Source organism: Artemia sp. Qi Xiang Cuo, chromosome 18 (assembly GCF_049724085.1).
Source record: "Artemia sp. Qi Xiang Cuo chromosome 18, ASM4972408v1, whole genome shotgun sequence".
Taxonomy (NCBI): domain Eukaryota; kingdom Metazoa; phylum Arthropoda; class Branchiopoda; order Anostraca; family Artemiidae; genus Artemia; species Artemia sp. Qi Xiang Cuo.
Window position 1 is genome coordinate 45987584 of NC_142811.1, and position 25600 is coordinate 46013183.

The 25600-nt window shown below is 35.7% G+C and overlaps 1 protein-coding gene across 2 annotated transcripts in view; it reads right to left on the bottom strand.

The window, feature by feature from the left end:
- Positions 1 to 22126, bottom strand: part of Uck (Uridine-cytidine kinase) — a 69038-nt gene extending 46912 nt beyond the window's left edge. Inside the window, exon 1 of one of the 2 annotated variants that reach the window (XM_089104642.1) lies at positions 21856 to 22126. In XM_089104642.1, coding sequence (XP_088960768.1) covers positions 21856 to 21945 — 90 coding nt within the window. In that variant the 5' untranslated portion in view covers positions 21946 to 22126. The remainder of the gene's footprint in view (positions 1 to 21855) is intronic. The other variant, XM_089104643.1, reaches the window with a different exon arrangement.
- Between the last annotated feature and the right edge of the window lie 3474 nt (positions 22127 to 25600).

Genomic DNA, 25600 nt, shown 5'->3' on the forward strand with positions numbered 1-25600 from the left:
AGTGAAATAAATTCTTGAACTGATGGATGTTTCAACAATTAATATCATTTTACATCGTATATTCAATTTCATGTTGTTTATACTTTCCAAGATTGTTCAACACGCATACAGTTTTCAGTAAAGCGCCAATGACGCAGTAGGTTCTAGACTTTTACAGTGAGAGAAGGAGGCGATACCCAAACTCTTGTTTGTAGTGATTTTTGTTCGACTCAAGCTTGATTTGCATATTCAATTTAAGTTTAACTCGTTTTAAGATTAATTTATTCATTTACATTAATATCTATTGCAAGTTTCTTTGTATTGATTGTTTATTTAATTTCTGTTTGTCTTAATTTTCATTTATATCATAGTTCAATAGCAAGATTTTTTTTTCGTTTTTAGCTTGATTTTCATATTCGATATAAGCATTACTCACTTTAAGATTTATTTATTCATTTATATTATTACTTGTTATATGCTTTTTGCTATGATTGTTTATTTAATTTATGTTCGTTTTGGGTTTTATTTGTTCTTTAATAGTAATTTCTGGTCGTTTTTAGTTTAAATTTTAACAGAATTTGTATCTGCTAATCTTATTTATAAAATGGCCATTAAATTTCTTGGAAAAACTCACTTTTTAGAAAGTTTTTTTTAATGAATTCTTTTTTGTTTGTGATTGCAAAAATTCTCTAATTTTAAAGAATTCTTTATTTCGAAATCAAACTTTAAAAAAAAAGTCAAATGTTCATTGAAGTATCAAAACTGGTATCAAATTAACAATATCAAGGTGAAAAAATGGGTTTGTGTCAACCTCGGAGTTTTTATTATCTGATGTTTGAACGATTTTTAACAAAATTTTTATCGGATGGGTTTGGGGAAAAAGGCCGTGGGGGAGGGGGGGGGGTAATTGCCATCGGTCTCTTTTGACACTTTAAAAGTGAACTAGAGCTTTCTGTTTTCAATCAAATGAGCCCTCCCTGAAGTTTATACCCGGAGTTGTAATATCTAATGTTTGAACTATTTTTGACAAAAAAGTCACCTCAAATTTTTATCGGATTGGTTTATCCATCTGATAAACCCAAAGACGTGGAGGGCAAGAGGGGCTAGTTGCCCTCCAATCTTTTGTACTCTGAGAAAATGAACTAGAACTTTTAATTTCCATTCAAATGAGCCTTCTCCGAAGTTTATACGAACATCCCTTTCATAAGAATCATATACGGCCCCAGGACATAGCTTACAATGCCTGCCCACCGGACCCTGGGGGGTTGTGTCGACAACGAAGTTCTTGTTATCTGACCTTTGAACTATTTTAAAAAATGGCTATATCAAAATTTGTATCGGATGGGTTTGGGGAAAAAAGGGGGAGGCTAGAGGCCCTCCAATCTCTTTTGACTCTTAAAAATTGAACTATAACTTTGAACTTCCATTCAAATCAGCCCTCCCTGAAGTTTATACGAGCATCCCTTCTATAAGAACCATATATGCCCCCAGCAATAAGTTGCAACACCTGCCCCCGGGGCCTGGGTGGTTGTGTCGACACCGGAGTTTTTTTTTATCTGACCGTTGAACTATTTTTAACAAAATGGCTATCTCAAAACTTTTTTCGGATGCATTTGGGGGAAAAGGGGCGTAGGGGGGGATAGTTGCCTTCTAATTCCTTTTGACTCTTAAAAACTGAATTAGAACTTTCAATTTCCAATCAAAGGAGCCCTCTCTGAAGTTTATACGAGCATCCCTATTATAAGAACCATATACGCCCCCAGGACAACATTTACAACGCCTACCCCCCGGGCCCTGGGGGGTTGTGTTGACACCGGAGTTTTTGTTATCTAATTTTGAATAGTTTTTAAAACACTGGCTATCTCAAAATTTGTAACGGATGGGTTTAGGAAAAAAGGGCATGGGGGAGGGACTAGTTACCCTTAAATCTCTTGACTCTTAAAAAGTGAACTAGAACTTCAATTTCCAATCAAATGCGCCCTCTATGAAGTTTATACGAGCATCCCTTTCATAAGAACCATACATGCCTTTAGGGCATAACTTAGAACACCTTCCCCCGGACCCTGGGGGGTTGTATTGACACTGGAATTTTTCTTATCTGACCTTTGAACTATTTTTTTTTAACAAAACGTCTATCTCAAAATTTTAATCAGATGGTTTTGGAAAGAGAAGGCGTGAGGGGGGGGGGGGGCTAAGTGCCCTCGAATCTCTTTTGACTATTAAAAAATGAGCTCAAACTTTCAATTTCCAATCAAATGAGCCCTCTCTGAAGTTTATACGAACCTCCCTTTCATAAGAACCATATATGTCCCAGGGCATAACGCCTGCCCCCGGGCCCAGCGGGGTTGTGTCGACACCTGAGTTTTGTTATCGGACCTTTGAACCATTTTAAACTTAATAGCTATCTCAAAATTTTTATCAGATGCATTCAGGAAAAAAGGGGTGTGGGGGGGGTAGTTGCCCTCCGATCTCTTTTGACTCTCAAAAACTGAACTAGAAATTTAAATTTTCATTTCAATTGAACTTGTCTGAAGTTTTTATATGCATTCCTTTCATAAGAACCATATATTCCCCATAGGCATAACTTACACCGCCTGTCCTCAGGTCCTGGGGGGCTGTGTCGACCCCGGAGTTTTCTTTATATGGTCTTTGAACTCTTTTTTAAAAAATGGCTATCACAGTTAATATCAGTTGGGTTTGACAAAAAAAGGGCTTGGCGGGGGGGGGTGGGTAGTTACCCTCTGACCTCTTTCGACTCTTTGAGACTAAACTACAACTTTCAAATTTCGATAAAATGAGCCCTCTTTGAAGTTTATACGAACATCCTTTCCATAAGAACCATAAATACCCCTAGGGCATAACTTACAACGCCTGCCCCCGGGCCCTGAGGGGTTGTGTCGACACCGGAGTTTTTGCTATATAATCTTTGAAATATTTTTAACAAAATAACTATCACAATTTTTATTGGATGCATTTGGGAAAAAAGGGCGTGGGAGGGCTGGTTAACCTCCGATATCTTTTGACGCTTAAAGGTGAACTAGAACTTTCACTTTCCAATCAAATGAGCCCTCTCTGAAGTTTATACGAGCATTCCTTCCAAAAGAACAATATATGCCCAAAGGGCATAACTTATAACCCTTGCCCTGCCCTGGGAATGTCCTGTTCAAAGATATAATTTCCAGAACTTTCAACTACGTTGAACAAAATGGTTATCTCAAAATTTTGATTGGATGTGTTTGGGGAAATGATGGGCGTTGAAAGGGTACCAATTTAATTCCAATCACTTTCGACTATTAAAAGGACAATAGTTATTTCAATTTCCAATAGAATAAGCTCTTTTTGAATTTTCTACGACAGCGAGTCTTATAAAAACCTTCTTTGTCCCTAGGGCATGATTGAAAACCCTTTCCCTGAGGGCTGGAGGGGGTGTCATCCTCAAAGACCTAACTTACAGAATTTTTAAATACGTTGAAGAAAATGGCTATCTCAAAATTTTGATTGGATGTTTGGGGGAAAAGTGGGCGTGAGAGGGGGATTAGTTGCCCTCCAATCACTTTCGACGATTAAAAAGAGCACTAGCCCTTTGAATTTCCAATCGAATGAGCCGTTTTTGAAGTTTCTACGACAAAGCTTTGTATAAAAAGCTTATGTGCCCCCAGGGCATAACTTACAACTCTTGCCCCGAGGGCTGAGGGGGGAGTTTTCTCCTCAAAAACATAAATTCTATGTGGCAATCAATTGCGTTGAACAAAATTGTTATCTCAAAATCTTGACTGGATTTATTTGGGGAAATGGCGGTCTTGTAAGGGCTGTTAGGTGCCTTCCAATCACTTTTGACCTTGAAAAGGGGCACTAGAACTCTCAATTTCCAATCGAATGAGCCCCCTTTGAAATTTATACAACGACCTCTTCCATATGAAGTGCCTCTGGGGAAAAAATAACAATAAAACATTGGAGCCGTATGGCCTTTACTATACGCTACAGCGTTGCCTCTGATTATGGACACATTATGAAGCTAAACAACCTATAAAAATGAAAGCAAACTGTTTTTCAAAACAGCACAGGAATTTATTTAAGTAAAGCTAAGATAATCTCTTAATAAACCACAGAAAGTGAGAAATATATTAGAATGATGCTTACTTAATAATTCAAGATTTTAGTGTATTATGGACACATTATGAAACTAATCAAACAGTTCATGGTAACGAACTATAAGTAAGAAGCGATCCGGCTCAATAGTGACCAAATCACTAAAAAACGGAATTCTGATACCAGTACATACATCAAAAGAATCGGATTTTCATGCTGGTTTCAAATATTTAAGTTCCATCAAGTTTAGTATTAACCATCAAAAGTTAAGAGCCTAAAAATTGTTTCCTTATTTTCGAAAAAAAGGGAGAAACTCCCTCTAAAAGCGATAGAATCTTAATGAAAATCAAACCATCATATTTAGCGTATCAGAGAACCCTACTGTAGAGGTTTCAAGCACCTACCTGCAAAAATGTGGAATTTTGTATTTTTTGCCAGAAGAAAGATCACATATGCGTGTTTTTTTTTTCGTTTTTCCCAGGGGTGATCGTATCGATCCAGTGGTCATAAAATATTGCGAGAGGGCTAATTCGAACGAAAAATATAAGTTCTAGTGCCCCTTTTAAATGACCAAAAAAATTGGAGGGCAAAAAGACCCCCTCCCACACTCATTTATTTCCCAAAGTCACCCGATCAAAATTTTGAGATAGGCATTTTGTTCAACATAGTCGAAAACCTAATAAATATGTCTTTGAGGATGACTTAATCCCCCACGGTCCCTGGGGGAAGGGCTCCAAGTTATGAACTTTGCCCATTGTTTACATATAGTATTTGTTACTTGAAAGTATGTTGACTTTTTCAGGAGGGATTTCTTCCGGTGAGGAGGGGGGTCGGAGGAGGAGGCTACGTGGAAGGATCTTTCCATGTAGGATATTTTCATGGGGGAAAGGGACATTTCTAAGACGGGGCCGCCGGATTTCCCAGCATTATTTAAAAAACGATCAGAAATTAAATAAAAACACAATTTTTTTTCAGCTGAAAGTAAGGAGCAACATTAAAACTTAAAACGAACAGAAACTATTACGTATATGAGAGGTTCTCCCCCTAGTCAATACCTCGCTCTGTACGCTAAAGTTTTTTTTAGTACTTTCAAAAAAGCTATCTATTCTAATTAAACGGCCTTTGTGATTCAGGGGTCATTCTTAAAGAATTGGAAAAAAATTTGAACTTTAGCGTAAAATGCAAGGTATTGACTAGGGGGAGAACCCTTCATTTACGTAATAAAAATATAAGAATATAGAAGTTCGCTAAGTAAGTTATTTCGTAAGTTACGTCAGATCAAAATTTCGAGAAAGTCATTTACCAAAAAAAGGTAAAATTAATATGCAAATTTCATTTTTATTATTCATGTACGGTGAGCGAAAATCAAAGCTACATTAATTCAAAAACGCTCAGAAATTAAATAAAAAAAACTATTTTTTTTTAACTGAAAGTAAGGAGCGACATTAAAACTTAAAACGAACGGAAATTATTCCGTATATGGAAGGGACTGTCCCCTCCTTAACGCCTTGCTCTTTACGCTACAGTTTTTTATTGTTTTAACAAATAGAGTTGTGAGAAAGAGTCAAACTCTAGCGTAAAGAGCAAGGCGTTGAGGAAGGGACAGCCCCTTCCATATACGGAATAATTTCTGTTCGTTTTAAGTTTTAATGTCGCTCCTTACTTTCAGTTAAAAAACTTGTTTTTTTTTTATTTCCAACCTATAAAAATGAAAGCAAACTGTTTTTCAAAACAGCACAGGAAAATGAAGTTTTCAGCCAACTAATTCATTTGTCATTTGTCCAAAAATTACATATGTAAACATAACTTTCTGTAAAATTTTACATAACTGTGAAACAAATTTCTAATAAATAGCTGGTTTTCTGCAGTACAGTCTACACATTGAGTTCTGACTCTTTTTGGTGACTAACTCTATCAATAAGACAACTGCTGAAATGTTTACTTTTGTCTGAAAATATCTTCTTAATAACTATTTTCATTATGAGAATAATCATCATTTCAAGAATTATTGCTAGATGAAAATTGACAAGTTTAAGCAAAAAAACTTCTTTTAGAACTTACCAATTTTGTATCAAATTAATGCCTTCTCAAACATATTCGTATAGTCAGAACTGTTGAATAAATATACTATCAACAAATAATTTAAAAACATGGATAAAAATGAAAAGAAGCATCAAAATCTGACCGAGTCTAATATAAGTTTCTGCACTTAATAACATAAGATTTTGTTATTATTGTATTTTTGTTTATTATTTTGCATATAACCTAGGGCATTATCCATTAAAGTGGTCGGAAGAGGGTGCATTGTCAATATAGAAACCATTATGTTTTTTCCTGGCCATAGAGCCTTACGGGGGAGTTTATATTGAAGTGTATTTTGTTGTGTTTATTAATTGAATAAATTGATTGATTGATTGATTGGAAATACTTTTAATTGAGGAATCAAATGGAATTACCCTTCAGATTGTTTATTGAATTTTTTTAAGCTTTATTTGTTAGGTTTTTCAGATTATTTAAATGTTTCAAATATGAGCACATGAAAAAATACAACTATAATCTTGAAAAAAAAAAAAATAGATATAGCAGACAAAACATGGAAAAGTGAAAATAACCCAGGAAATCAATATAACTTTTCTGCACACTATAAAGTAAGAATTTTGTAATTATAGTCTTTCTTTTAGAAGAGGCCATAGACAGCAATTAGTGCCTGGAGATTTAAGTGATATGACTTTTAAGCACATAGAAGACATTTGAAGGAAACCCTAAAAAATTCTGAAAACAACTTTAAATAATCAAAAATACTTGCTCAGAAAGTACAATGTTTCACTTTGCTGTTACTCCCCCAGTGTTGGAGCTATATATAGTAACACTGCTGTAGCACAGCACTTTTAAAGCACAACAAATTATAATTACAAATTTAGAGCAATATTTGATTCCCCAAATAATGCTCATTATAGGCTAATTTTGTATGTATTTTAGTTTCTTGATTTTGTTGACATTGCTTCTTTGCTGATAAATCTATCTAAAAAGTCTAATTTACATTGTGGTAAATATATTTGGGATTATTGTCCTTAACCACTTAAAGGGGGCAAGGGAGAAGAAAACACAAAACAAATTCAGCTTCAGTCCAGGTAAAGGCTACACTGACAATATTTTTTCACTTTGCCAAATTATCCAACAGTTTGAAAGGTACAACGTGCCCCTAATTCTGATATTTTTTTACTTCATCGCCACCTTTGACTTAATCACTTGCCAAAAGCTTTGGAAAATCATAAAGAATGATGGAATGCCGCTTAAATTTGACTAACTGTTTAAGGCATACTATAAGGAATCAATGAGCCAAGTTTGAGTTTACACAGAAGATACCAAAGAATTTTTGGTTGAGTTCAGAGTAAAACAGGACTGTGTCCAGTTTCCAACCCTGTTGATTGGGTGCTTGAGAGTGCCTTATCTCCTCACCCAGAAGAGCAGGTTGAACAGAACCTTTCACTTGAACCCAGAAAGTCCAAACTATGTTCAACAATGTGGTGGCATGGGCAGGTTACATTGGATTGAAAGTCAGTACAGGGAAGACAAAATTCATGGCAATAAGCCATGATGATCCTTTTTTGGTTAACTATAAACCAAGTATAGCTGGATTAGGTTTACAGCTTTGCATACCTTAGACCTCAGCTTTATACTGATGGATCTTCCGATACTGATATCCAATAGCAATTGTAGAAACCACAAACAGTCTTTGCTTCTCTCCGGAAACCATTGTGCAACCAGTATAAAATTAGTGAATGCACTAAATTCTAAATCTACCTGGCTTTGGTTTGGACCATTCTCCTTTACAGATATGAAACTTGGTTGGTGAAGCAACTGCATGAGAAGGTACTGAAGGTGTTTGACTGTACCAGTCAGTGAAATATCCTGAGGACACATCTATGTGACCACATATCAAATGTTGATATACAAAAAAAGTAAATAAATAAAAAATAAATAATAAATAAAACAATTTTATTTTCAAACGCCTTACATGGTCATGCCGATCAGCAGCAGTTCTTGTCATAATAAGGCACTAAACATATAAAACATATGAAAATCACAGCCATAGCCATTGTTATGCAAATTATACATTGATTCAAAATATCACAGATTCAAAGTAAACAGAGTTGAACAAATAAAAAGAATAAAAGCATAAAGAACTAAAGAAAATAAATATATACAATTTTTAAAGAGTGGGTGCAGAATTAAAAATCTTGACAAACGAGGGAACAAAACTACTTGTGTACAGCATATACCATGCTGGTACCGGCTGAATTTTTGGTACCTGTTGAGCTACATGTCGCGGGAACCTTTGGTGTGAAGGGAGATGCTCAGGGGGGAGGATTTCACGAATCCGCAGATTTTCCAAAATACCAACACCAAATTTAAAATACAATTCATCACGGCGTGTTGAGAGTTTTAAGTGAAAATTCTTTTAAAAGGGAGCAATAAGGCACTTTGGGAGATTTAGACACAACCAGAAGAGCTCGGTATTGGATCCTTTCCCAGCAGTCCTTTTGGTTCAAAGTCAGGCTGTAATGCCAAACAGAACAAGCATAATCTACCAGCGGTCTGACAAATGTAAGAAAAATACGCAATAGGTGGGGGGTTGGGACACCATGACAAGCAAGGAGTTTTAAATTCAAATTCATTTAATTCATAAACAAGACATAGCTCTCGTGGGCAAAGCCCAAATATGATGTCTCTTAGTCACAATTAGCAAATAAAGTTGTCTGATAAAACTTAGTCAGGATAAATAAAATAAAGAATAAACACACTTGAGATCGAGAATAAAATTGTCTGATAAAACTTCGTCAGGATAAATAAACTAAACAATAAAAACACTAGAGATCATTGAAATATTTCACAAAGCTTGGCACAAAGCTTTTACTGTAGCGAGTTTAAAGAAAGGATACCAAGGTTTGGCCATTTGATCATCTCCTGTGTCTGTTTTTCCCACTTCAGGTCATGTGTGAGATATATTCCCAAGAGTTTTATATCCAAGATACATGAAACATTCTGTAAATCCAGGGATGAACTGTACCTCAGAAACGAAAAAGTTAATACAAGCGATTTTTCACGATTGACAATCATTTTGCACTCATCAGATTGGCGTGGTAAACTCGCCATTATTCTGTCTGCCTCACTTGAAACACTCTTTTCACCTAGCTCCAGTACAGATAAATCATCAACAAGCCTAAAGCACTCCAACTCATCATTTGCCAATTCATTTACTGTAACCAAAAAAAAAAAAAAAAAAAGAGGGCCTAAAATTGTTTCCTGGGGAGCTCCACAGTAAAATGGCTGGGGATCAGAATAGGCTGATTTATACTTAGTTTTTTTTTTACTTCTACCTGAAATAAAATTTGCAACTATTCTCACCAAATATACATCAACATTAAATTTTGTCAATAGCTTGTGGATAAGGGTCCTATAGCAGACCAACTTTCTTTAGGTCAATCGCAATGAGGTTGACCCAGTGTTATTTTATATGAATTATGAAGGAGCATAAAAAAAGCATCAAATGATGTTTTCACTCTCATCCTAGCTAAATTATATAGCACACTGCAAATTCAGAATGAAGTTTACTCCCCACCTGCCATGCGAAAAGGGGGGTAGCAAAGTAGCAATGCTACTTGGCAGTTTTCAAATTTGTTGGCAGAATTTGTCTGAAAATACAATTTTTACATATAAAAATAATGTTTTCTCAAACAAAAGCTGTCAAAACACACCATGCAAAAAGTGGGGTAGCATAGTAGCAATGCTACTTGGCAGTCTTCATGGCCTAGTAAAATTTGTTGGCGAATTTTGTCTGAAAATACCAGTGCTTCTAATATCCCCAAACTTTTGGGGATTTCCCCGAAAATCTGTCTTCTAGAAAAAAAATCTGTTTCCCAAAAACCCCCTTTCGTTCAGGGTTGCCACCCCTAGTAATTTATCACTAGTGACAATCCATCACTAGTAACTATCAGTTTCACTTAATTTGATATAATTTTGTCACTACTTTACAAAGTTTTTGTCTCAATTATTTACAACACATCAAAACCAGACATAGATCATTGAATTGCTGATCTTCCTTACTATGCTACTAAACGCATAATGTTTATAAGACTATAGCATTTCATCAAAGATTCTCTTGTGACTTCTAGTAAAGAATTTCATTTGAACGCTTTTACATTCAGTGTAAATCTGAGCATCAATGCAAAGAGGGTTATTTTAGACAGCTGGACCATGAGTAAAAATTTTTTTTTGCTATTCTGTTTAATTTTTTAAGGTCTGAAAATATAAGAGAGTTAGACTGAAAGATTATTCTAAAATGAAAAAAGGTAAGGCATGGTACCTCTGTAGAGAAGGGGATTTTATGATAAATTTGGAGATATTTTCATTATCAAGCTACAAATTAGATGAACATACCATTGAGACCGTTTTTTATGCTCTTTCAAAATATAATTGTCATTTTACTTGGAAACTAAATGGACCTTATAAGATGATACCTTTTTCTCTTATTTTCTGCAATTTAGTTTGAGTCTTATTGTATTTTACTGTAGTTTTTGGACATAATATATTAATCTTAAATGCATAATAATTGAATGCATGATAAATTAAAGGGTACTTATGTATTATACCACCAACACTCAAGTTTACACTGTGTAAAACTTGAGAACAAACCAGTTTTATCTGTTTGTATTGAGAAACAATTAGCTTATGCTCAGTGGAAAACAAAAGGCGGGAGACAGAATACATTAGAATTATATAATTTGGGCTAAATGTGTGCACATTAGGGGGTTGGTGGGGGTTAGGTTATAACAAAACAAAAAGAGCTGTTTTTGTTTTTGATGTTCTTTTTTTTAACAGGTGATGTATCTCTTCTGAAATATCTCTTTTCAGGAGATGTATGTATCTCTTCTCATGCTGCTGCTTTTTGAAACTTGTCCAAACTAAAACCTCATTGAGTTTCAATGTTGCTACATGAAAATTTGCTTTTAAGTTGTTATTATCCTTTGTCCTTCTGGACAAGTTTTTATTTACTCCACTTCTTTTCAACTGAACATGAATATTAGTCCAAATTCTCTCAAAACTGTTTACTTGTCAGTTGAAAGTATCTTAAAAGGACTGGTAGCTATAAAGGTGTAAATACAGTAAAAGCAGGTTATAGAAAAGCTGGAATATGGATGATTTATTTTGGGAATTAGATTAGGACAAAACTAATATCACAGCTTCATAATGTATGTGACTGCCAGGCTGCCAATCAATATTGTTCTCCCAAAAAATCAAATTGTGCTTTTTATAGTTATAGTATAGTGATCAATGAGTATCAAGCATGCAGTTAGGTATGCATTATTTTTATAATACCAATAGCATTGGAGTGTGCACCTCCCTTCTTTTCTTTTATTCCTTGTTTTTTAAGTTTTTGTTGCTATTGTTTTTTTGTTAATTAAGTTAATTTTGCTATTATTATTATTATTATGACAAGAAGTTTTGTTTTGTGTATGTCCCATTATTTACACACCCAACCTTACAAGCTCTGATGTCTGTTGGGGGTTAATGTTTTTTTTTTTTGTATTTTTATGTATATTAAATAAAAATAAATAATCTGTAAAGTGACAGCAGTAAGCTATATACAGTATACTTCAGAGTTTGAATACTATACACCACTAGCAGTATTAGAGTAAATATGATAGAGTACTTTTGATAAAATGGTACATAAAAAAATATGGAGTATGATATTTATGACTAGTATATGGCTTGCCACTGAATTAGATTACATTCTTAATTGTGATTCAGAAAACTATTGATATTTCTAACTGCAAGAAATATCAAGTTGTTACTTTTCTGCAAATTTTACACATAAAAATACTTTTTGCTCAAAGCAAGGCTGTCAAAACACAAGTTGTGCTGCTAAAGTGTCGGGAGCTTTTAGAATTCTGCTACTGGCAGCTTTGGAACTTTTTGCACAGCTGCCCCCCCCCCCTAATGTGCAAATATATTCCCTGAATTGGAACATACCCTGACTTGTTGACAAAAAAGTTTCAAACTACAAAATTCACCACTTTTTTAGCCAATGGCATTTGAAAAATGTACACTTAAATTGAAATGGTAGGAAAATGGTTAATATTTGAGTGGCCTAATAAATGAGGTTTGAATTGTTATAAACAAGTATTTTTGAAATATATTACTCTTGAAAAACTTATTTATAAACTAGTGATATGTTTTTAACCACCTTTCAATACCTTAACTAGTGTTAATAGTATCTCTGTGGTTAAAAAAAATTAAATAACTTTGGGGCCCCTTTAAGGGCTCAAGATGCAATTAGCCCCAGAAGTGATTAGGCCTACTGTATTATGAAAGAGCATAAAAAAGGCATCAAATGACGTTTTCTCTTTCATCCTAGCTAAATTATACAGCCAACTCTAAATTAACCAGTTTTTCTGGTGCCCTCATTTGGTTTCTTCTTCTTGGAATGCCAAGCCTTCTGGAGTCGACTTTGGTCTCCTTTGGCTTAATGACAACTTTCAATACGCAGGTGATGATGGGTCAGGAATAAGTCTTCTTGCCATCTGTGTGATCTACTTGCAGATATTATTATGTCTATCTTACAGGATACCAGATCTATCTTATGGGACATTGCAGATATTATTATGTCTTTAACTAGTAATTCTACTGCTAATTGTGTCTATAGATATGACAAGACCAAAAATGTAAATTCTGGTATTAATTTCTCAGTTCTTCATTTAAACATCCAAGGACTCTGTTCTTCTCTAAATAATTTGAAGTCTCTCATAGCTAATTCTTCTCCTCAGATTATTGGACTCTGTGAAACATTTATGGACAAAGGCAATGATATGCTTTTAGATATTTCCGGATATAACTAGGAGTTTGTAAATAGATTGGAGAGAAAAAGGTGGCTTAACATTTTATATTGCTCAATAGCTGGATTATAATTTGCGTAGTGATTTGTGTAAGCACTTGGATGGAGTCTTTGGGTGTATTTTCATTGAAATTTTGATTAACGACAATAAAACTATCATTGGAGAAATTTACCACAAACCAAGTGGGTCTATCTTCTTTCCTAGGAATTTTTTTGACAAGTTTATGTCTGGAATATACAGAAGTAATTATGAAATTATACTTTTAGGAGACTTCAATATTGACCTGTTAAAAACTTCACTTACAACTTCTTATGACTTATCCTCTGCTTTATCCTTTAATATGTTTCCTTGTATCACTATTTCTACTAGAGTTTCTGATACATCTTCCACATTAATTGACAATGTTTTTTCAACTTTAATGCCTATTTCGAGCTTTGTTATCATATTTGACGTCTCTGATCACTTTTTATGTATTACGAATCATTCAATGTCTTGCCCACCTTCAGTTTCCTCAAGTAATCTTAATTGACCAGGTTATTACCAAAAGTGCCAATTCGAACACCTTACGTTTCGATTGTCTGATACCTCTATGGAGTTTCTTACCAATTCAAGTAGGTCCATTAGTTATCTTTTCAATCTATTCTAAAATGAGGTCAAACAGGCCTTTGTTGATAGTTGCTTTTTAACCTCAGCTGCTAAAAGCTCCAAGCATTCAGTTCCTCAAGCCCCTTGGATGACTTCAGCTCTTCTTAAGAGTACTAAAAGAAAGACTTACTTGTGGAAGACATTCAAATCCTCTAACTCTCATCATCGCCATCCCAAAGGCACAATATGTCGAGACTTCCTTGTCTGCGAACCAGCCCCCTCCTGGAAACGTAAACCAGGAGGACAAAAGAAGAACCTGTGGCAAAAATTCAAGGAGAACCTGGAACCATGGGGAGGATTCAGGAGACACGGTCGGAGATGGGACAATGACTGGCTGAAGATCGCCAGAGAAGCTGCAACCAACAGGTCCAAGTGGTCATTGGAAGTCATCCCAAGATCCTTTGGTGCCGGGCAGGACAGTTCATCGTCTGGTTCCCGCCGAAAGTAAAAGTAAGTAAAGTATTTATTACTCCCAGATGTTCTCTAAATTTGGCAAGAATATGAGAAAAACCTGGCAACTTATAAACACAGTTTTTCATCCAAATTCCGAAAGAAATAACTTGCCAAATAAATAAATTTCTAAGGGGGTAGACATAACTAATAGTAAGATCATAATGGATGAATTTTGCTCTTACTTTGCATTCATTGGAAAATTAATTTCTGAAGATATTTTGGTTAGAGCTTCTTCTACCAGTGACTTTAGAAAGTACCTAGGTCCTTCTTTTCAAAAATCAATGGCTTTCGATCCAGTTTCCGAGTTTGAAGTCCAGAGAATCGTCTCTGAGCTAACAGGATCTTCCTCTTGTGGACCTGACCAAATTCCTGCCAAGGCTTTAAAGTTTATTCTACCCTCTCCACTCACCATTCTTGTTAACTTATCATTTTTGAATGGAGCTTGTCCTGGTTCCCTAAAACCTGCCAGATTAGTTGTTCTCCATAAGGGTGGTTCTAGAGATGATCCTTCTAATTATCAACCAATTTCTCTTTTATCAGCCTTTAGTAAAATTGTTGAAAAATGCATGTACTCTAGACTTTTGTTGTTTCTTGATAAAAAATAATTTTTCCATTGTAATCAGTTTGGTTTTCACCCTAAACACTCAACAGAACATGCTTGCCCAGCCTTGCCAAAGTTCATTCACAAGGCACTTGATGAGGGTAGAATTCCAGCTGCAATTTTCCTTGATGTCAGAAAAGCGTTTGACAACATATAAGAAACTATCCAACTATCCAAAATGGAGCACATAGGGATACGGGGAATCAGTTATCATTGGTTTGAAACTTATTTATCTGGAAAGTCTATCAGTATTGACCCCAAGCTTCAAGATCAATTCCGTGTTGATTCTGGTGTCCCTCAAGGGTCTATTCTAGGAACTGTTTTGTTCCTAATATTCATCAATGATCTTTTTATTGCTGTATCCGAACAAACTAAATGAAGTTGCTGTAGTATTTGTGATCACAATTTTGTTCCACCTAGTAACGCAGCCCTAGATCCAGAGCTATTTGCATTTCCAGATGATACTACTTTTGGGTCTTCCGAAATTAATGATTCTTCCCTTATCAAGAAAGTGTATTCTGTTCTAGAAAGAACCTTTGCTTGGTTTGATGCAAATTGTCTTGCCCTAAATCTAGTCTACTTATTTTTTTCAGATCAGGTACTTCTTGTCCTTTGGTTCAAACTATTTCTACCCCTCATGGTGATATAACTCGTCCCCCTGATAGACAAGTTCAATTCCTGGGTATTTTATTGGACAAAATATCTCTTTCAAGCATCACTGTGCTTTTGTAAAACTTAAGCTCTCCAGAAACCTAGGAGTTCTTTGGAAGCTTTATCATTGTTTCCCTGGTTCAATAATAAAGATCCTCTTTTACTCTTTCATTCAAACTTATATATACTACTGTCCAACAGTATGGCTATCAACATTCTCTTCTTTTACCTTTCCTGTTTTCAAAGCATATAAGAAAGCAATTAAATTAGTGTCTGAGGTGACAGACCAGCTCAGCATGAATCTATTGAATGGTCAATCCACATACATCTTTTTTTCCTCTTGTTTCATTTTTAAGTATTTTCATGGACTCTTCCCCAGTTTCTTCAAACAATTATACCTTTCATATTCTGAATTACGCATTGAATCTTGTGTTTCTTTTTCTCTCAGATATGATAGGGATATTTTTGTTCATAGAACCAAAAACGTAAGATCAGATTTCAATCCAGTTTTATGTTATTCCTCTATCTGGAATTCCTTACCAATTAAAATTTGGCTATGTCATTCCTATGGAAAATTTAAAAAACAGCTAACCAACCACCTGTTATGCCTAGAAAGCTAGATCCCTCGTCCCTTTTCCCCCCTCTATCTTTCATTTTCAATTTGTTTATTTCATTTATTTTGATTGGCCTGGTAGTTTTTGGTTTCTTTTTGTTTTTTTTTTTTTTTTTCTTTTTTTTTTCTTCTTGTACTTCTGTTTGATTTTAGAGCTATTATTTAATGTTATGTTTAGTCTTCCACTCTCACAGGCCAAAGAGCCTTTGTGGGGGGGGGGTCTAAAGTTATGTAATTTTTTCTGTGTTTATTTTAAATAAATTGATTGATTGATCTTAGGAAATCAAAAATACTTTTAAATAGATGTCTTTCAATGTTAGCTGGTAGGCTTGAGAGCAGCAAACGTTGATGTCAGGCTGGAGGTTTGCCTCACTGAACATTCTCCAAATGTTGATTACTTCCTGTTGGATGCATTGATATTCAAAAATCAGGTGGTTCAAGGATTCTGGAATAGAGTTGCACAGTCTGCATTATGGACTGGCTTGTTTATGCCAAGTAAACTCCTCTTTTCTCAGGATCAAAGAGTTGCTTTAGATTCTATAATAAAGAATGCAATAAGAAAATAAGGACGGAATGGGCATATTTGTTTTTGAAGGAACTCTTTTTCTGAGTATGTCTCTGAAGGTCTGGGCCTTCAAATTTGGGTTAATTGGATTAAACAAGGAGCTACTAGCTAGCTGGTCTGCTACCTCATTACATTTGATGCCTTGGTAGCTGGGAATATGCTGGAACTTGACTTCAATTAGGCTATTTTGGAGACTGATTAATTGATTTCTGATTGTCTTCAGGTCTGTATCCATGGCACTCCAATGGATATTATCAATGAGCTGAAGGGTGCCTTTGGAGTCTGAGAGCAATACTACTCTTTTGGAAGCTGGTAGGTTAATATTAATGACCTTTAAAGCCTCTTTTATTGCCAATGACTCTGCCCTGAGGATGGAAGTATTATCAGGAAGTCTGTTTTTTATTTTCAGTGAATAACTTGGAATAACAGATGCAGAGCCACATTTGCTGCCTTTAACCAAGCCATCCATGTAAATTTGGAGAGAATCTGGATACAAAGTGGTCATTTTCTCATAAAGAAGTGCCTAAATTTGTATTGGCAGGTAATTTGTCATTTGCAAGGGTATTAACTCTAGTGAAACACTTTGAAGTGACATTTCCCATCCTGGGGGACAAGAAAATGACAAAAACAGGGTGAGTAAAGTTTCCAAGATAAGACAAGCTTGTTAAATATTTTCCATAACCTTATAGATATCAAACTATGCAAGATACCATCTTTGGCAAAAGTGAGCTTAATAATATTGTGCTTGTGAGCTTTAGCTTGTTTCTTGCTGTATTATTTGATCATCAGCTTATTCTGTCTTTCTAAAATAGAGGGCAGACTGGTTAAGCATTTCACTTTGTTAGAGGGGTACTGAGCATGAAGCCCTAGGGTAATTTTGCTAGCCATATTTTGGATTGTTTCTAATTTGGCAAATAAATCTCTGAATGAATAAATCTCTTGTAAAAATCAAAGAGTATTTCTTGGGAATTAGCCTACTTTGACCCTGACAGACACCTAAGGATGAGTAACCTTTGCATAAATGAATTTTTTACACAGTTGATTTGATTTTGCCAAGTCAGTCTTGGATCCAGGCATACTTCTAGAAATTTAAGTGCTACAGTATATTCTATCTCCACATTGTTGAAGAACAATTTTTGTGCTATTATGGACTTTTTGTAGTGGAATATGATTGCATTTGTCTTAGACTTGAAGATAGGTAGAGAAAGTGCAGCAGAAAAGGCTGCCAACTCCTCTAATGCTAAGTTAGTATTATTGGCAATAATATTTACATCTCTACCTGCAGACCAAAGAACTAAGTCATCTGTAAATTCAAGCTTGGATATTGAATCACTTCTGAATTGAAACACACTTAAAACTAATAAGAAAAGAAGGGGGCTGAGTATGGACCACTGTGGGAGCCCAACATTCAACACTGAAATACTGGATAGCTCTCAAACTTTGTAGCTTCTATCAGATAGGTAATTGAAGAGGAACTTAATGACTTGATCTAGGAAATCCATCCCTTTTAGTTAGGGCATTTCTTGCAGCTCCTTCAAGCTGGATTACATTATCTACAGTATTACACCACTTATGAGAGCCAGCCTGGGAATTAGGTAGAATTCCATTAATTACCACAAACCATTATAACCTTCTATGCAGCATTTTTTCAAAAAGTGGGTAAATTTCTAGGTGGCACTACAATTTAGCTAGAATAAAAGTGAAAACACCATTTGATGCCTTTTTAATGCTCTCTCATAGTACAATAATTGCTTCTGTTGCAACTTGCATCTTGAGCCCTCAAAGGGGCCCACAGAATTTTACAAACATTAGTAAGTCACCTATGCTGATGACTAAATTATATAAGGCCTAAATTATATTGGTCAGGCCTAATTTGGAGTTTGGCATGTGTGTTGCTAGCCCCCTCAATAAAGGTGACCAGCAGAAGTTAGAATCAGTTAAGAGACAGGCTACAAAAGCAATTGACAGGTGCAAATATCTAAACTACTCATCCTGTCTGAAGAGACTGAAACTCACCACTCTGGTCTACAGATGTAAAAGGGGTGATATTATTATGACACATAAACTCCTGAATTCCAACTTTCCATTAAATAAGCCATTTCAACTTGACCAATCTGCCCGAAATAGGGGATACAGTTAGAAACTATATCAGAAGAGAGCTGCCACTAGACTATGCACCAACTTCTTCACTAATAGAATAATGAGAAATAGAATATTTATGTGAGTGAATAGAATATTCACTCACTGGACTAATATTTGGAGGCTTGAATTCAACACATCAAAATGCAAGACTCTCCACCTTGGGAAGAAAAACCCACACACTCAGTACCATATGGATTGTAGGGATGGGTCCCGAAATGCCATTTCCAGCAGCCACACGGAGAGAGATCTTGGTGTCCTGGTAGGCGACGAATTGAAATTTCATATTCATGCACAAGCGACTATTGCAAAGGCTAATCAGACTCTTGGCTTAATCAAAAGAACGTTCACTAGCAGATCTCCTACTGTTATGACCAAGCTATACAAGAGTCTAGTTCGCTCCAAGGCTAGAGTTTGGAATGTGTATTGCATGCCCAATCAATAAGACAGACCAAGCAGCTCTAGAATCAGTCCAGAGGAGGGCAACAAAATGTATTAGAGACCTCTATGATGTCCCTTATCCATCCCGTCCCCATAAGCTTAGAATACCATCTCTAACATATTGTTGCAAACAAGGCAATGTGATAACAGCATACAAGCTCCTAAATGCTGAGGATACCATTCCTGGCCTTTTCCAACCAGACAATTCAAACAGAACTTGTGGTCATTCTCAAAAGCTTTTCCAGAAACAAGCCAACACCAGACTAAGGAGCAAGTTCTTCTCAAATAGAGTTGTCAGCTTGTGAAACTCCCTTAGCGAAAAAACAGTAACCTCTACCAGCGTGAATGTGTTCAAGTCATCAGTGGATAGGGAGTGACTCAACAAACCGTGGTGCACCATTTGGGACGCCACAGATGATGATTAACTATCATCACTGAAGCTGGCGGACACATGATTCGTCCTATCGCTAGCAAGTGCAATTTAAGGTAATGAGTTTGTGGAATTTGATCACCAAAGAAGCAGTCACTACCCCTAGTACTGCTGCCTTTAAAAGAGCTGTTGATGGAGAATGGTTATTGAAGCTGTGGCAAACTGAGTGGGATGCCATTGAGACATCTAACCACTGTCATCACTAACCAGCAATTCTACAAGATTTAATCCTTATTTTGCTGGACAATGCAATTTAGGCTAAAAAAGGTATTTCTTTTTTGTAACCACACATAGAAGTTATAACCTAACCTACAAAATACTTGATTTTCACTTCAAACTGTTTTCCTACTGTTTCAAGTTTTTCAAATGCCATTGACAAAAATAGTGCTGAATTTTGCAATTCAAAACTTTGCCATCAACAATTCAGGGTATATTCCAATTCAGTGTATATATTTGCACATTAGGGGGGTAGGGGAGGGTAAAGTTCATGGTAAATTTGCAGTGGGCCATATAATTTAGCAAGGATGAAAGTGGAAACATTCTTTGATACTTTTTGTATGCTCTCTTATAATTCATGTTAACTATCTTTGGAGCCCCTTTAAGGGCTCAAGATGCAATTTGCAACAGAAGCAATTATTGTATTATGAAAGAGCATAAAAAGGCATCAAATGATGTTTTCACTTTCATCCTAGCTAAATTTTAGTGCCACCTAGAAATTTACCAAAAAGTTTTCTAAGCACTGGCAGTAGGCCTAGTGAGATAGGCCTGTAAGAATTGATTAAATCTGGAACTTTACCTTATTTTCTGATTGGGATTATAATGGCATGTTTCCATATCCTTGGGAATATTTTTGTAGTCCATGCATAGTTATATACATGAAGTAAGACATCATGAAAAATTTCTCCTGTATTTATGATCTATTTGATGCTTATTTTGTCTTCTCCGGATGCTGAAGAGGAATTGGACAACCTTAAAGCCTCCTTTTGCTCAGATTTGTTTTTTTTTCTCTTTTTTTTACCCTTTTTAAAAATCAACTTGTCAATCTGGTCAATTATTAGCACCCTTGTCACATTGGGCCACCCCCCAATTTTCAATTGATTTTGGTCTAAGATCTGCCTTTGTATGGACATGCTCCACATATGGGGGGAAGAATTGGTAAATTTTTACCAAACCATTTTTGTTGGAAATGAATTTTACCCCACCCCTATATATACCAATTCAGGGTATATATTTGCAAATTAGGGGGGTGGGGGTAAATTTTAAACTTAACTCCCATTTACATCAGAAATAAAATTTACCCTCTCCCCCCTAATGTGCAAATATAGGTCAATATTTACCAAATCATATTATTGAGTTTCAAATAAAGTGAATATACCATTTGATGGCTTTTTTTATGCTGATTACAAATATAACAATCCTTTCTGTAGGAAATGAATTTTAGCCCCCCCCCTATATATGCCAATTAAAGGTATATATTTCTACATTAGGGGGGGTGGGGGCAAATTTTGTTTCTAATGTAAATGGGAGGTAAGTTTAAACTTTACCCCCGTCCCCCCTAATGTAGAAATATATACCCTGAATTGGCATATATAGGGGGGGGGGCTAAAATTCATTTCCAATAGAAATGATTATTATATTTGTAATTAGTATAAAAAAGGCATCAAGTGTTATATTCACTTTAGTCATAACTCAATAATATGATTTGGTAAATATTGACTCAAATATATACCATAAATTGGTATTTATAGCCTAGGGGTGGGGATAAAATTCATTTCTGACAAAAATGATTATTATATTTGGAAAGAGCATAAAAAAAGGCATCAAGGGGTATGTTTGCTTTATTCATAAGTCAATAATATGATTTGGTAAAAAATTTACCAAAGAATTATGCCTAGCCTAGGCTAGCCAGTAAATATTTACCAAATCATATTATTGAGTTACAACTAAAGTGAATATACCACTTGATGCCTTTTTTTATGCTATTTACACATATAATAATCATTTTTGTCAGAAATGAATTTTAGCCCCACCCCTATAGAATTCAGGGTATAGGCCTATATTGGCACATTAGGGGGGTGTGGGTAATTTTATTTCTAATAATGAGAGGTAAGTTTAAACTTTCTCTCCACCCCCCTAATGTACAAATGTATAGGCTACTATGAATTGGTATATAGGCTATAGGGATAGGGGCTAAAATTCATTTCTGACAAAAATGATTATTATATTTGAAAAGAGCATAAAAAAAGGCATCGAGTGGTAAATTCAATTTATTTGTAACTCAATAATATGATTTGGCAAATATTTACTGGCTAGCCTATCCTGTAGCCTAGATTTAACCTAAAAGAAACGAACCTTCCCAGAAGCTGTTCCTCCAGCAACACCAATTAGGAAAGGCTTTTTCGTTGGGCTGCTAGAATGCTTTCTGCTGAATGAATTAGACATCTGACGATATGAAATGTTACAAGCTGATGATGCCACTTTATACTGAAACACTGAAAAGTTTACAAGATCAAGCAGTGTTTTAGAAAATGTTCTATTGGGATAATTATTAAAGAACACTAATGTCCTTTAATATGAAATAGAGGGCATAGTTAAAGAACTCATCAGCCTAGCCACCAGCACCCAGGAACTGCTCACAAGTGACACAGAAACTCCTTTCACGTCATCAGAAATCCACACAGCAGTAAAACGTTTGAAGAACAACAAAGCGGCAGGCGTATGTGGAATATCTGCTGAGCAGCTGAGCTCCTGAAGTATGCCGGACCGGCGATGCTACTTTGGCTCCAAATGCTGTTTTCTGTGGTTTGGCGCACAGAATGGATCCCGAAGGACTGGCGAGCTGGTATTATCCTGCCCTTATGGAAGGGAAACGGGAGCAAGAGAATCTGTTCGAACTACAGAGGCATAACGCTACTTTCAGTGCCTGGAAAGCTCTTTGATATGACCCTGCTGGATAAATGCACGAGTATCCTCAGAAGAAAGAGGAGAGTCCATCAGGCGGGGTTTATGCCCGGGAGATCCACTGTCGAACAGATCTTTACCATGCGCCAGTTAATTGAAAAGACGAAGGAATTCAGGAGGAAAGCATATGTAGGCTTTGTGGACTTCGGGGCTGTATTTGAATCGATGAATTATAATTCATTCTGGCTGATCCTGTGATCAGATCTTCTACCGGAGAAATACTGCAAGTTGTTTGAAAAGCTTTACGAAAAGACCGTGAGTTGCGTCAAAGTCAATGGCAAACGGAGCACGACATTCGGCATCAAAACCGGTGTACGACAAGGGTGTGCCGCCAACCCGGAACTGATAAATTGTGTGATAGATCATGTCATAACACGAACAACAAATCGCCTGCCCTTTGGTCTGTAGTTTGGAGATCGCGTTCTGACGGACGCTGACTTCGCAGATGATCTTGGTCTCGTTGCTGACTCGATCGACCAATTGACTGATGCTCTGGAAGTCCTACAGGAAGAGGCAGCAAAAGTGGGGCTGAAAATAAACTGGCTTAAGACGAAAATAATGGCAATTGAGCCCCCAAGCCCAGTCTTGCCCCCTGAGAACATAAATGTTTGCGGAGCTCCTGTTGAAGTTGTAAAGAACTTAACTTATCTTTGTAGCGATATAAAAAATAGACTGTGTTGGGTTAATTGTGGTAATAAAGATTGACCGCGTCAATGTAACATTATGCTTTAAAGCTGTGAACTTACACCTTATAAGTTCTCCGATAGCGCCACTTATAAAGCTAAAGACTGTGCCATATGTAATATTATTGTTTTAAAGCTGTGGCGATTAAGATGCGCCAAATGTGGCAATGAAGTATGGGGCCACAAATGTATTACTATGCTTTAAAGCGGTGTACCGATCGCGCCACTCGCCGAAAGCGAGAAAACAAAATACGTAGCTATAGTAGGTTAGAAATTCTCCAACTATCAGTCCAGGAGCGTAACCTCGCTTCCTCAAGTTATCTCTTGTCAATTACCTCTAATGTTAGTTAGAAATCAGATTCCTGGGAGCGTTACCGATGGGGGCATACGAACTAGTTACCTGCTGTGCGATTAGATACAGACATATAAATAAAACAACACAAATAGAATGGCAATAGATTTATTGTGACTTACATTTTAGGTGTACAACAGTGCTCACTTCAATTGACGACAAATAGAAGCAGAGATAATAATGACCAAGTCTCTACAATGACTGCATAATATTTCTGACAAAGAATGTTTCTAAGAGTTTGAATTGCAATGCCTGAATGCCAATAATAATAATGACCATAATAACGACGCAAAAAACACTTTTCTTCACTATATATCCTAAGTCCTGATCATGGGCCGTGAGAGCAATTTCACGATTGGCCCAGGTCCTGTGGAGGGGGCCGCTATCTTGTAAATATGTTTACCAACTCACTTCATTATGCTCACTAACCGTCCAATAATTTGTTTTAAATATATCTGATGATTAAACGTTATAACTTAAGCTTCCTGAGAAACTTTGTCTCTAGCATTTTTTTATTACCAAATATTTTGGCGAAATTCAAAACCGAATAGCTTCGATGTTTGGCTGAGGCTAAAATACAATTTCTCTTTTTGCTGATTAAGAACTTTTATTTTTTTGAAACTAGATTTAAACTTGATAAGTGAACGTCAGAATTACGTATCTTTAGAAAGAAAAATATTTTATTTTTTTGTATTTTAAATACATAACATTTTAACCACGGTACATATTACCCTTCCCATTATTTAATGCCGTCCCGTCATTAGGACTTTCTTGCCCTTGGGTTTTTGAAATATTTGCTATTTATTAACTATTTGTTCTACATAATTTTAATTGACATTGTGTTATTTTATACTTTTATATAAGCTTAATCAGGAGTGCTTAAAAATTTTCTCTATTACTTTTCTTATTTTATTATATATCCCTTTCTAAAGTTCATCTACCAGACTGAGATTATTTATGGTTCTAGCCTAGCTACTATACTAAAGATTTTTTTCTACATCTAACACTGATGACTTTTACATTTCCAACAAGGTTGAGGCTATTCTACTTTTACTATGAGGTTTTTTTGAAAATTCACCTTTTACAAGTTTTTTTTTTGATTTTGCTGACTATAGGGCACACTGCTTCCTATCTACGCTAAATTAAATGAATAGTACGACAATGCTACACATAACTCTATCTGAACATCTAACACTACATTTAAGAACGATTTAAAACACACAATATTATGTTTACCACGTTCACTGGTAAACATTAGAACACTTTCACTGGGGATGTTTGCTATGTAATATCAATGATAGGATATTGGAATTTTTAAGTTATCGAAGTTATTAAAATGTAACATATGTAAATTCACACCTATTTTATCACCTTCGTGTCTCTTAGCGTACTCAATCCTTCTGTTGTAAATTATGCTCTTTCACTCCTTTCGTCTTGGCAAAAATTTAAAAACACTTACAATGTAGTTTCTTCATCGAACAGTTCGAGCATGGTTATGTTCATCTTGCTTCTCCAATTGTCAAACGGGAAATGATACTCCCAGATACAGGTGTGTGGAATTTTGATATCAGAGTTCATTCTCACCTGCTGTTTTTGGATAGTTCATAGGGTGCCTTATCATTAAGGGGTTGAACACTGGGACTCCGTTCATTTTCTTCTCAGCATATCATTTTTGGGATATTTTAAAGCACATAGAGAATGTACTTCTCGTATAAAATTGTTCGTTCGTGTACTTAGAGATTATAGTTCTCTTATAAAATTGTTCGTGCCTGGCTTGCGTCTATTAACTTTTGTGGGGATTCCTTGGTTAATCAAAGGAGAATTGATGTTTGGATTTGGAATGGGTCGACATCAAACTTTAGTGACTCCTTCAACATATTGTATTTAACTTGTGGGAGGGGTATATTGTCACTGAGATGTTAGTCACTGGGGTTAATTTTGGTTTCTACAATTCAATGGATGGTTTCCAGGTCCATTTTTCAGAAATTATCTCGTAACATTTATGGAATAACAGATATATTAACTTTTTGCATTTGATAGAGGTGATAGGATGGATTCCAAGAGACAGTCAAAAGGGGTTTGACGAGTGAATCTGTTACAC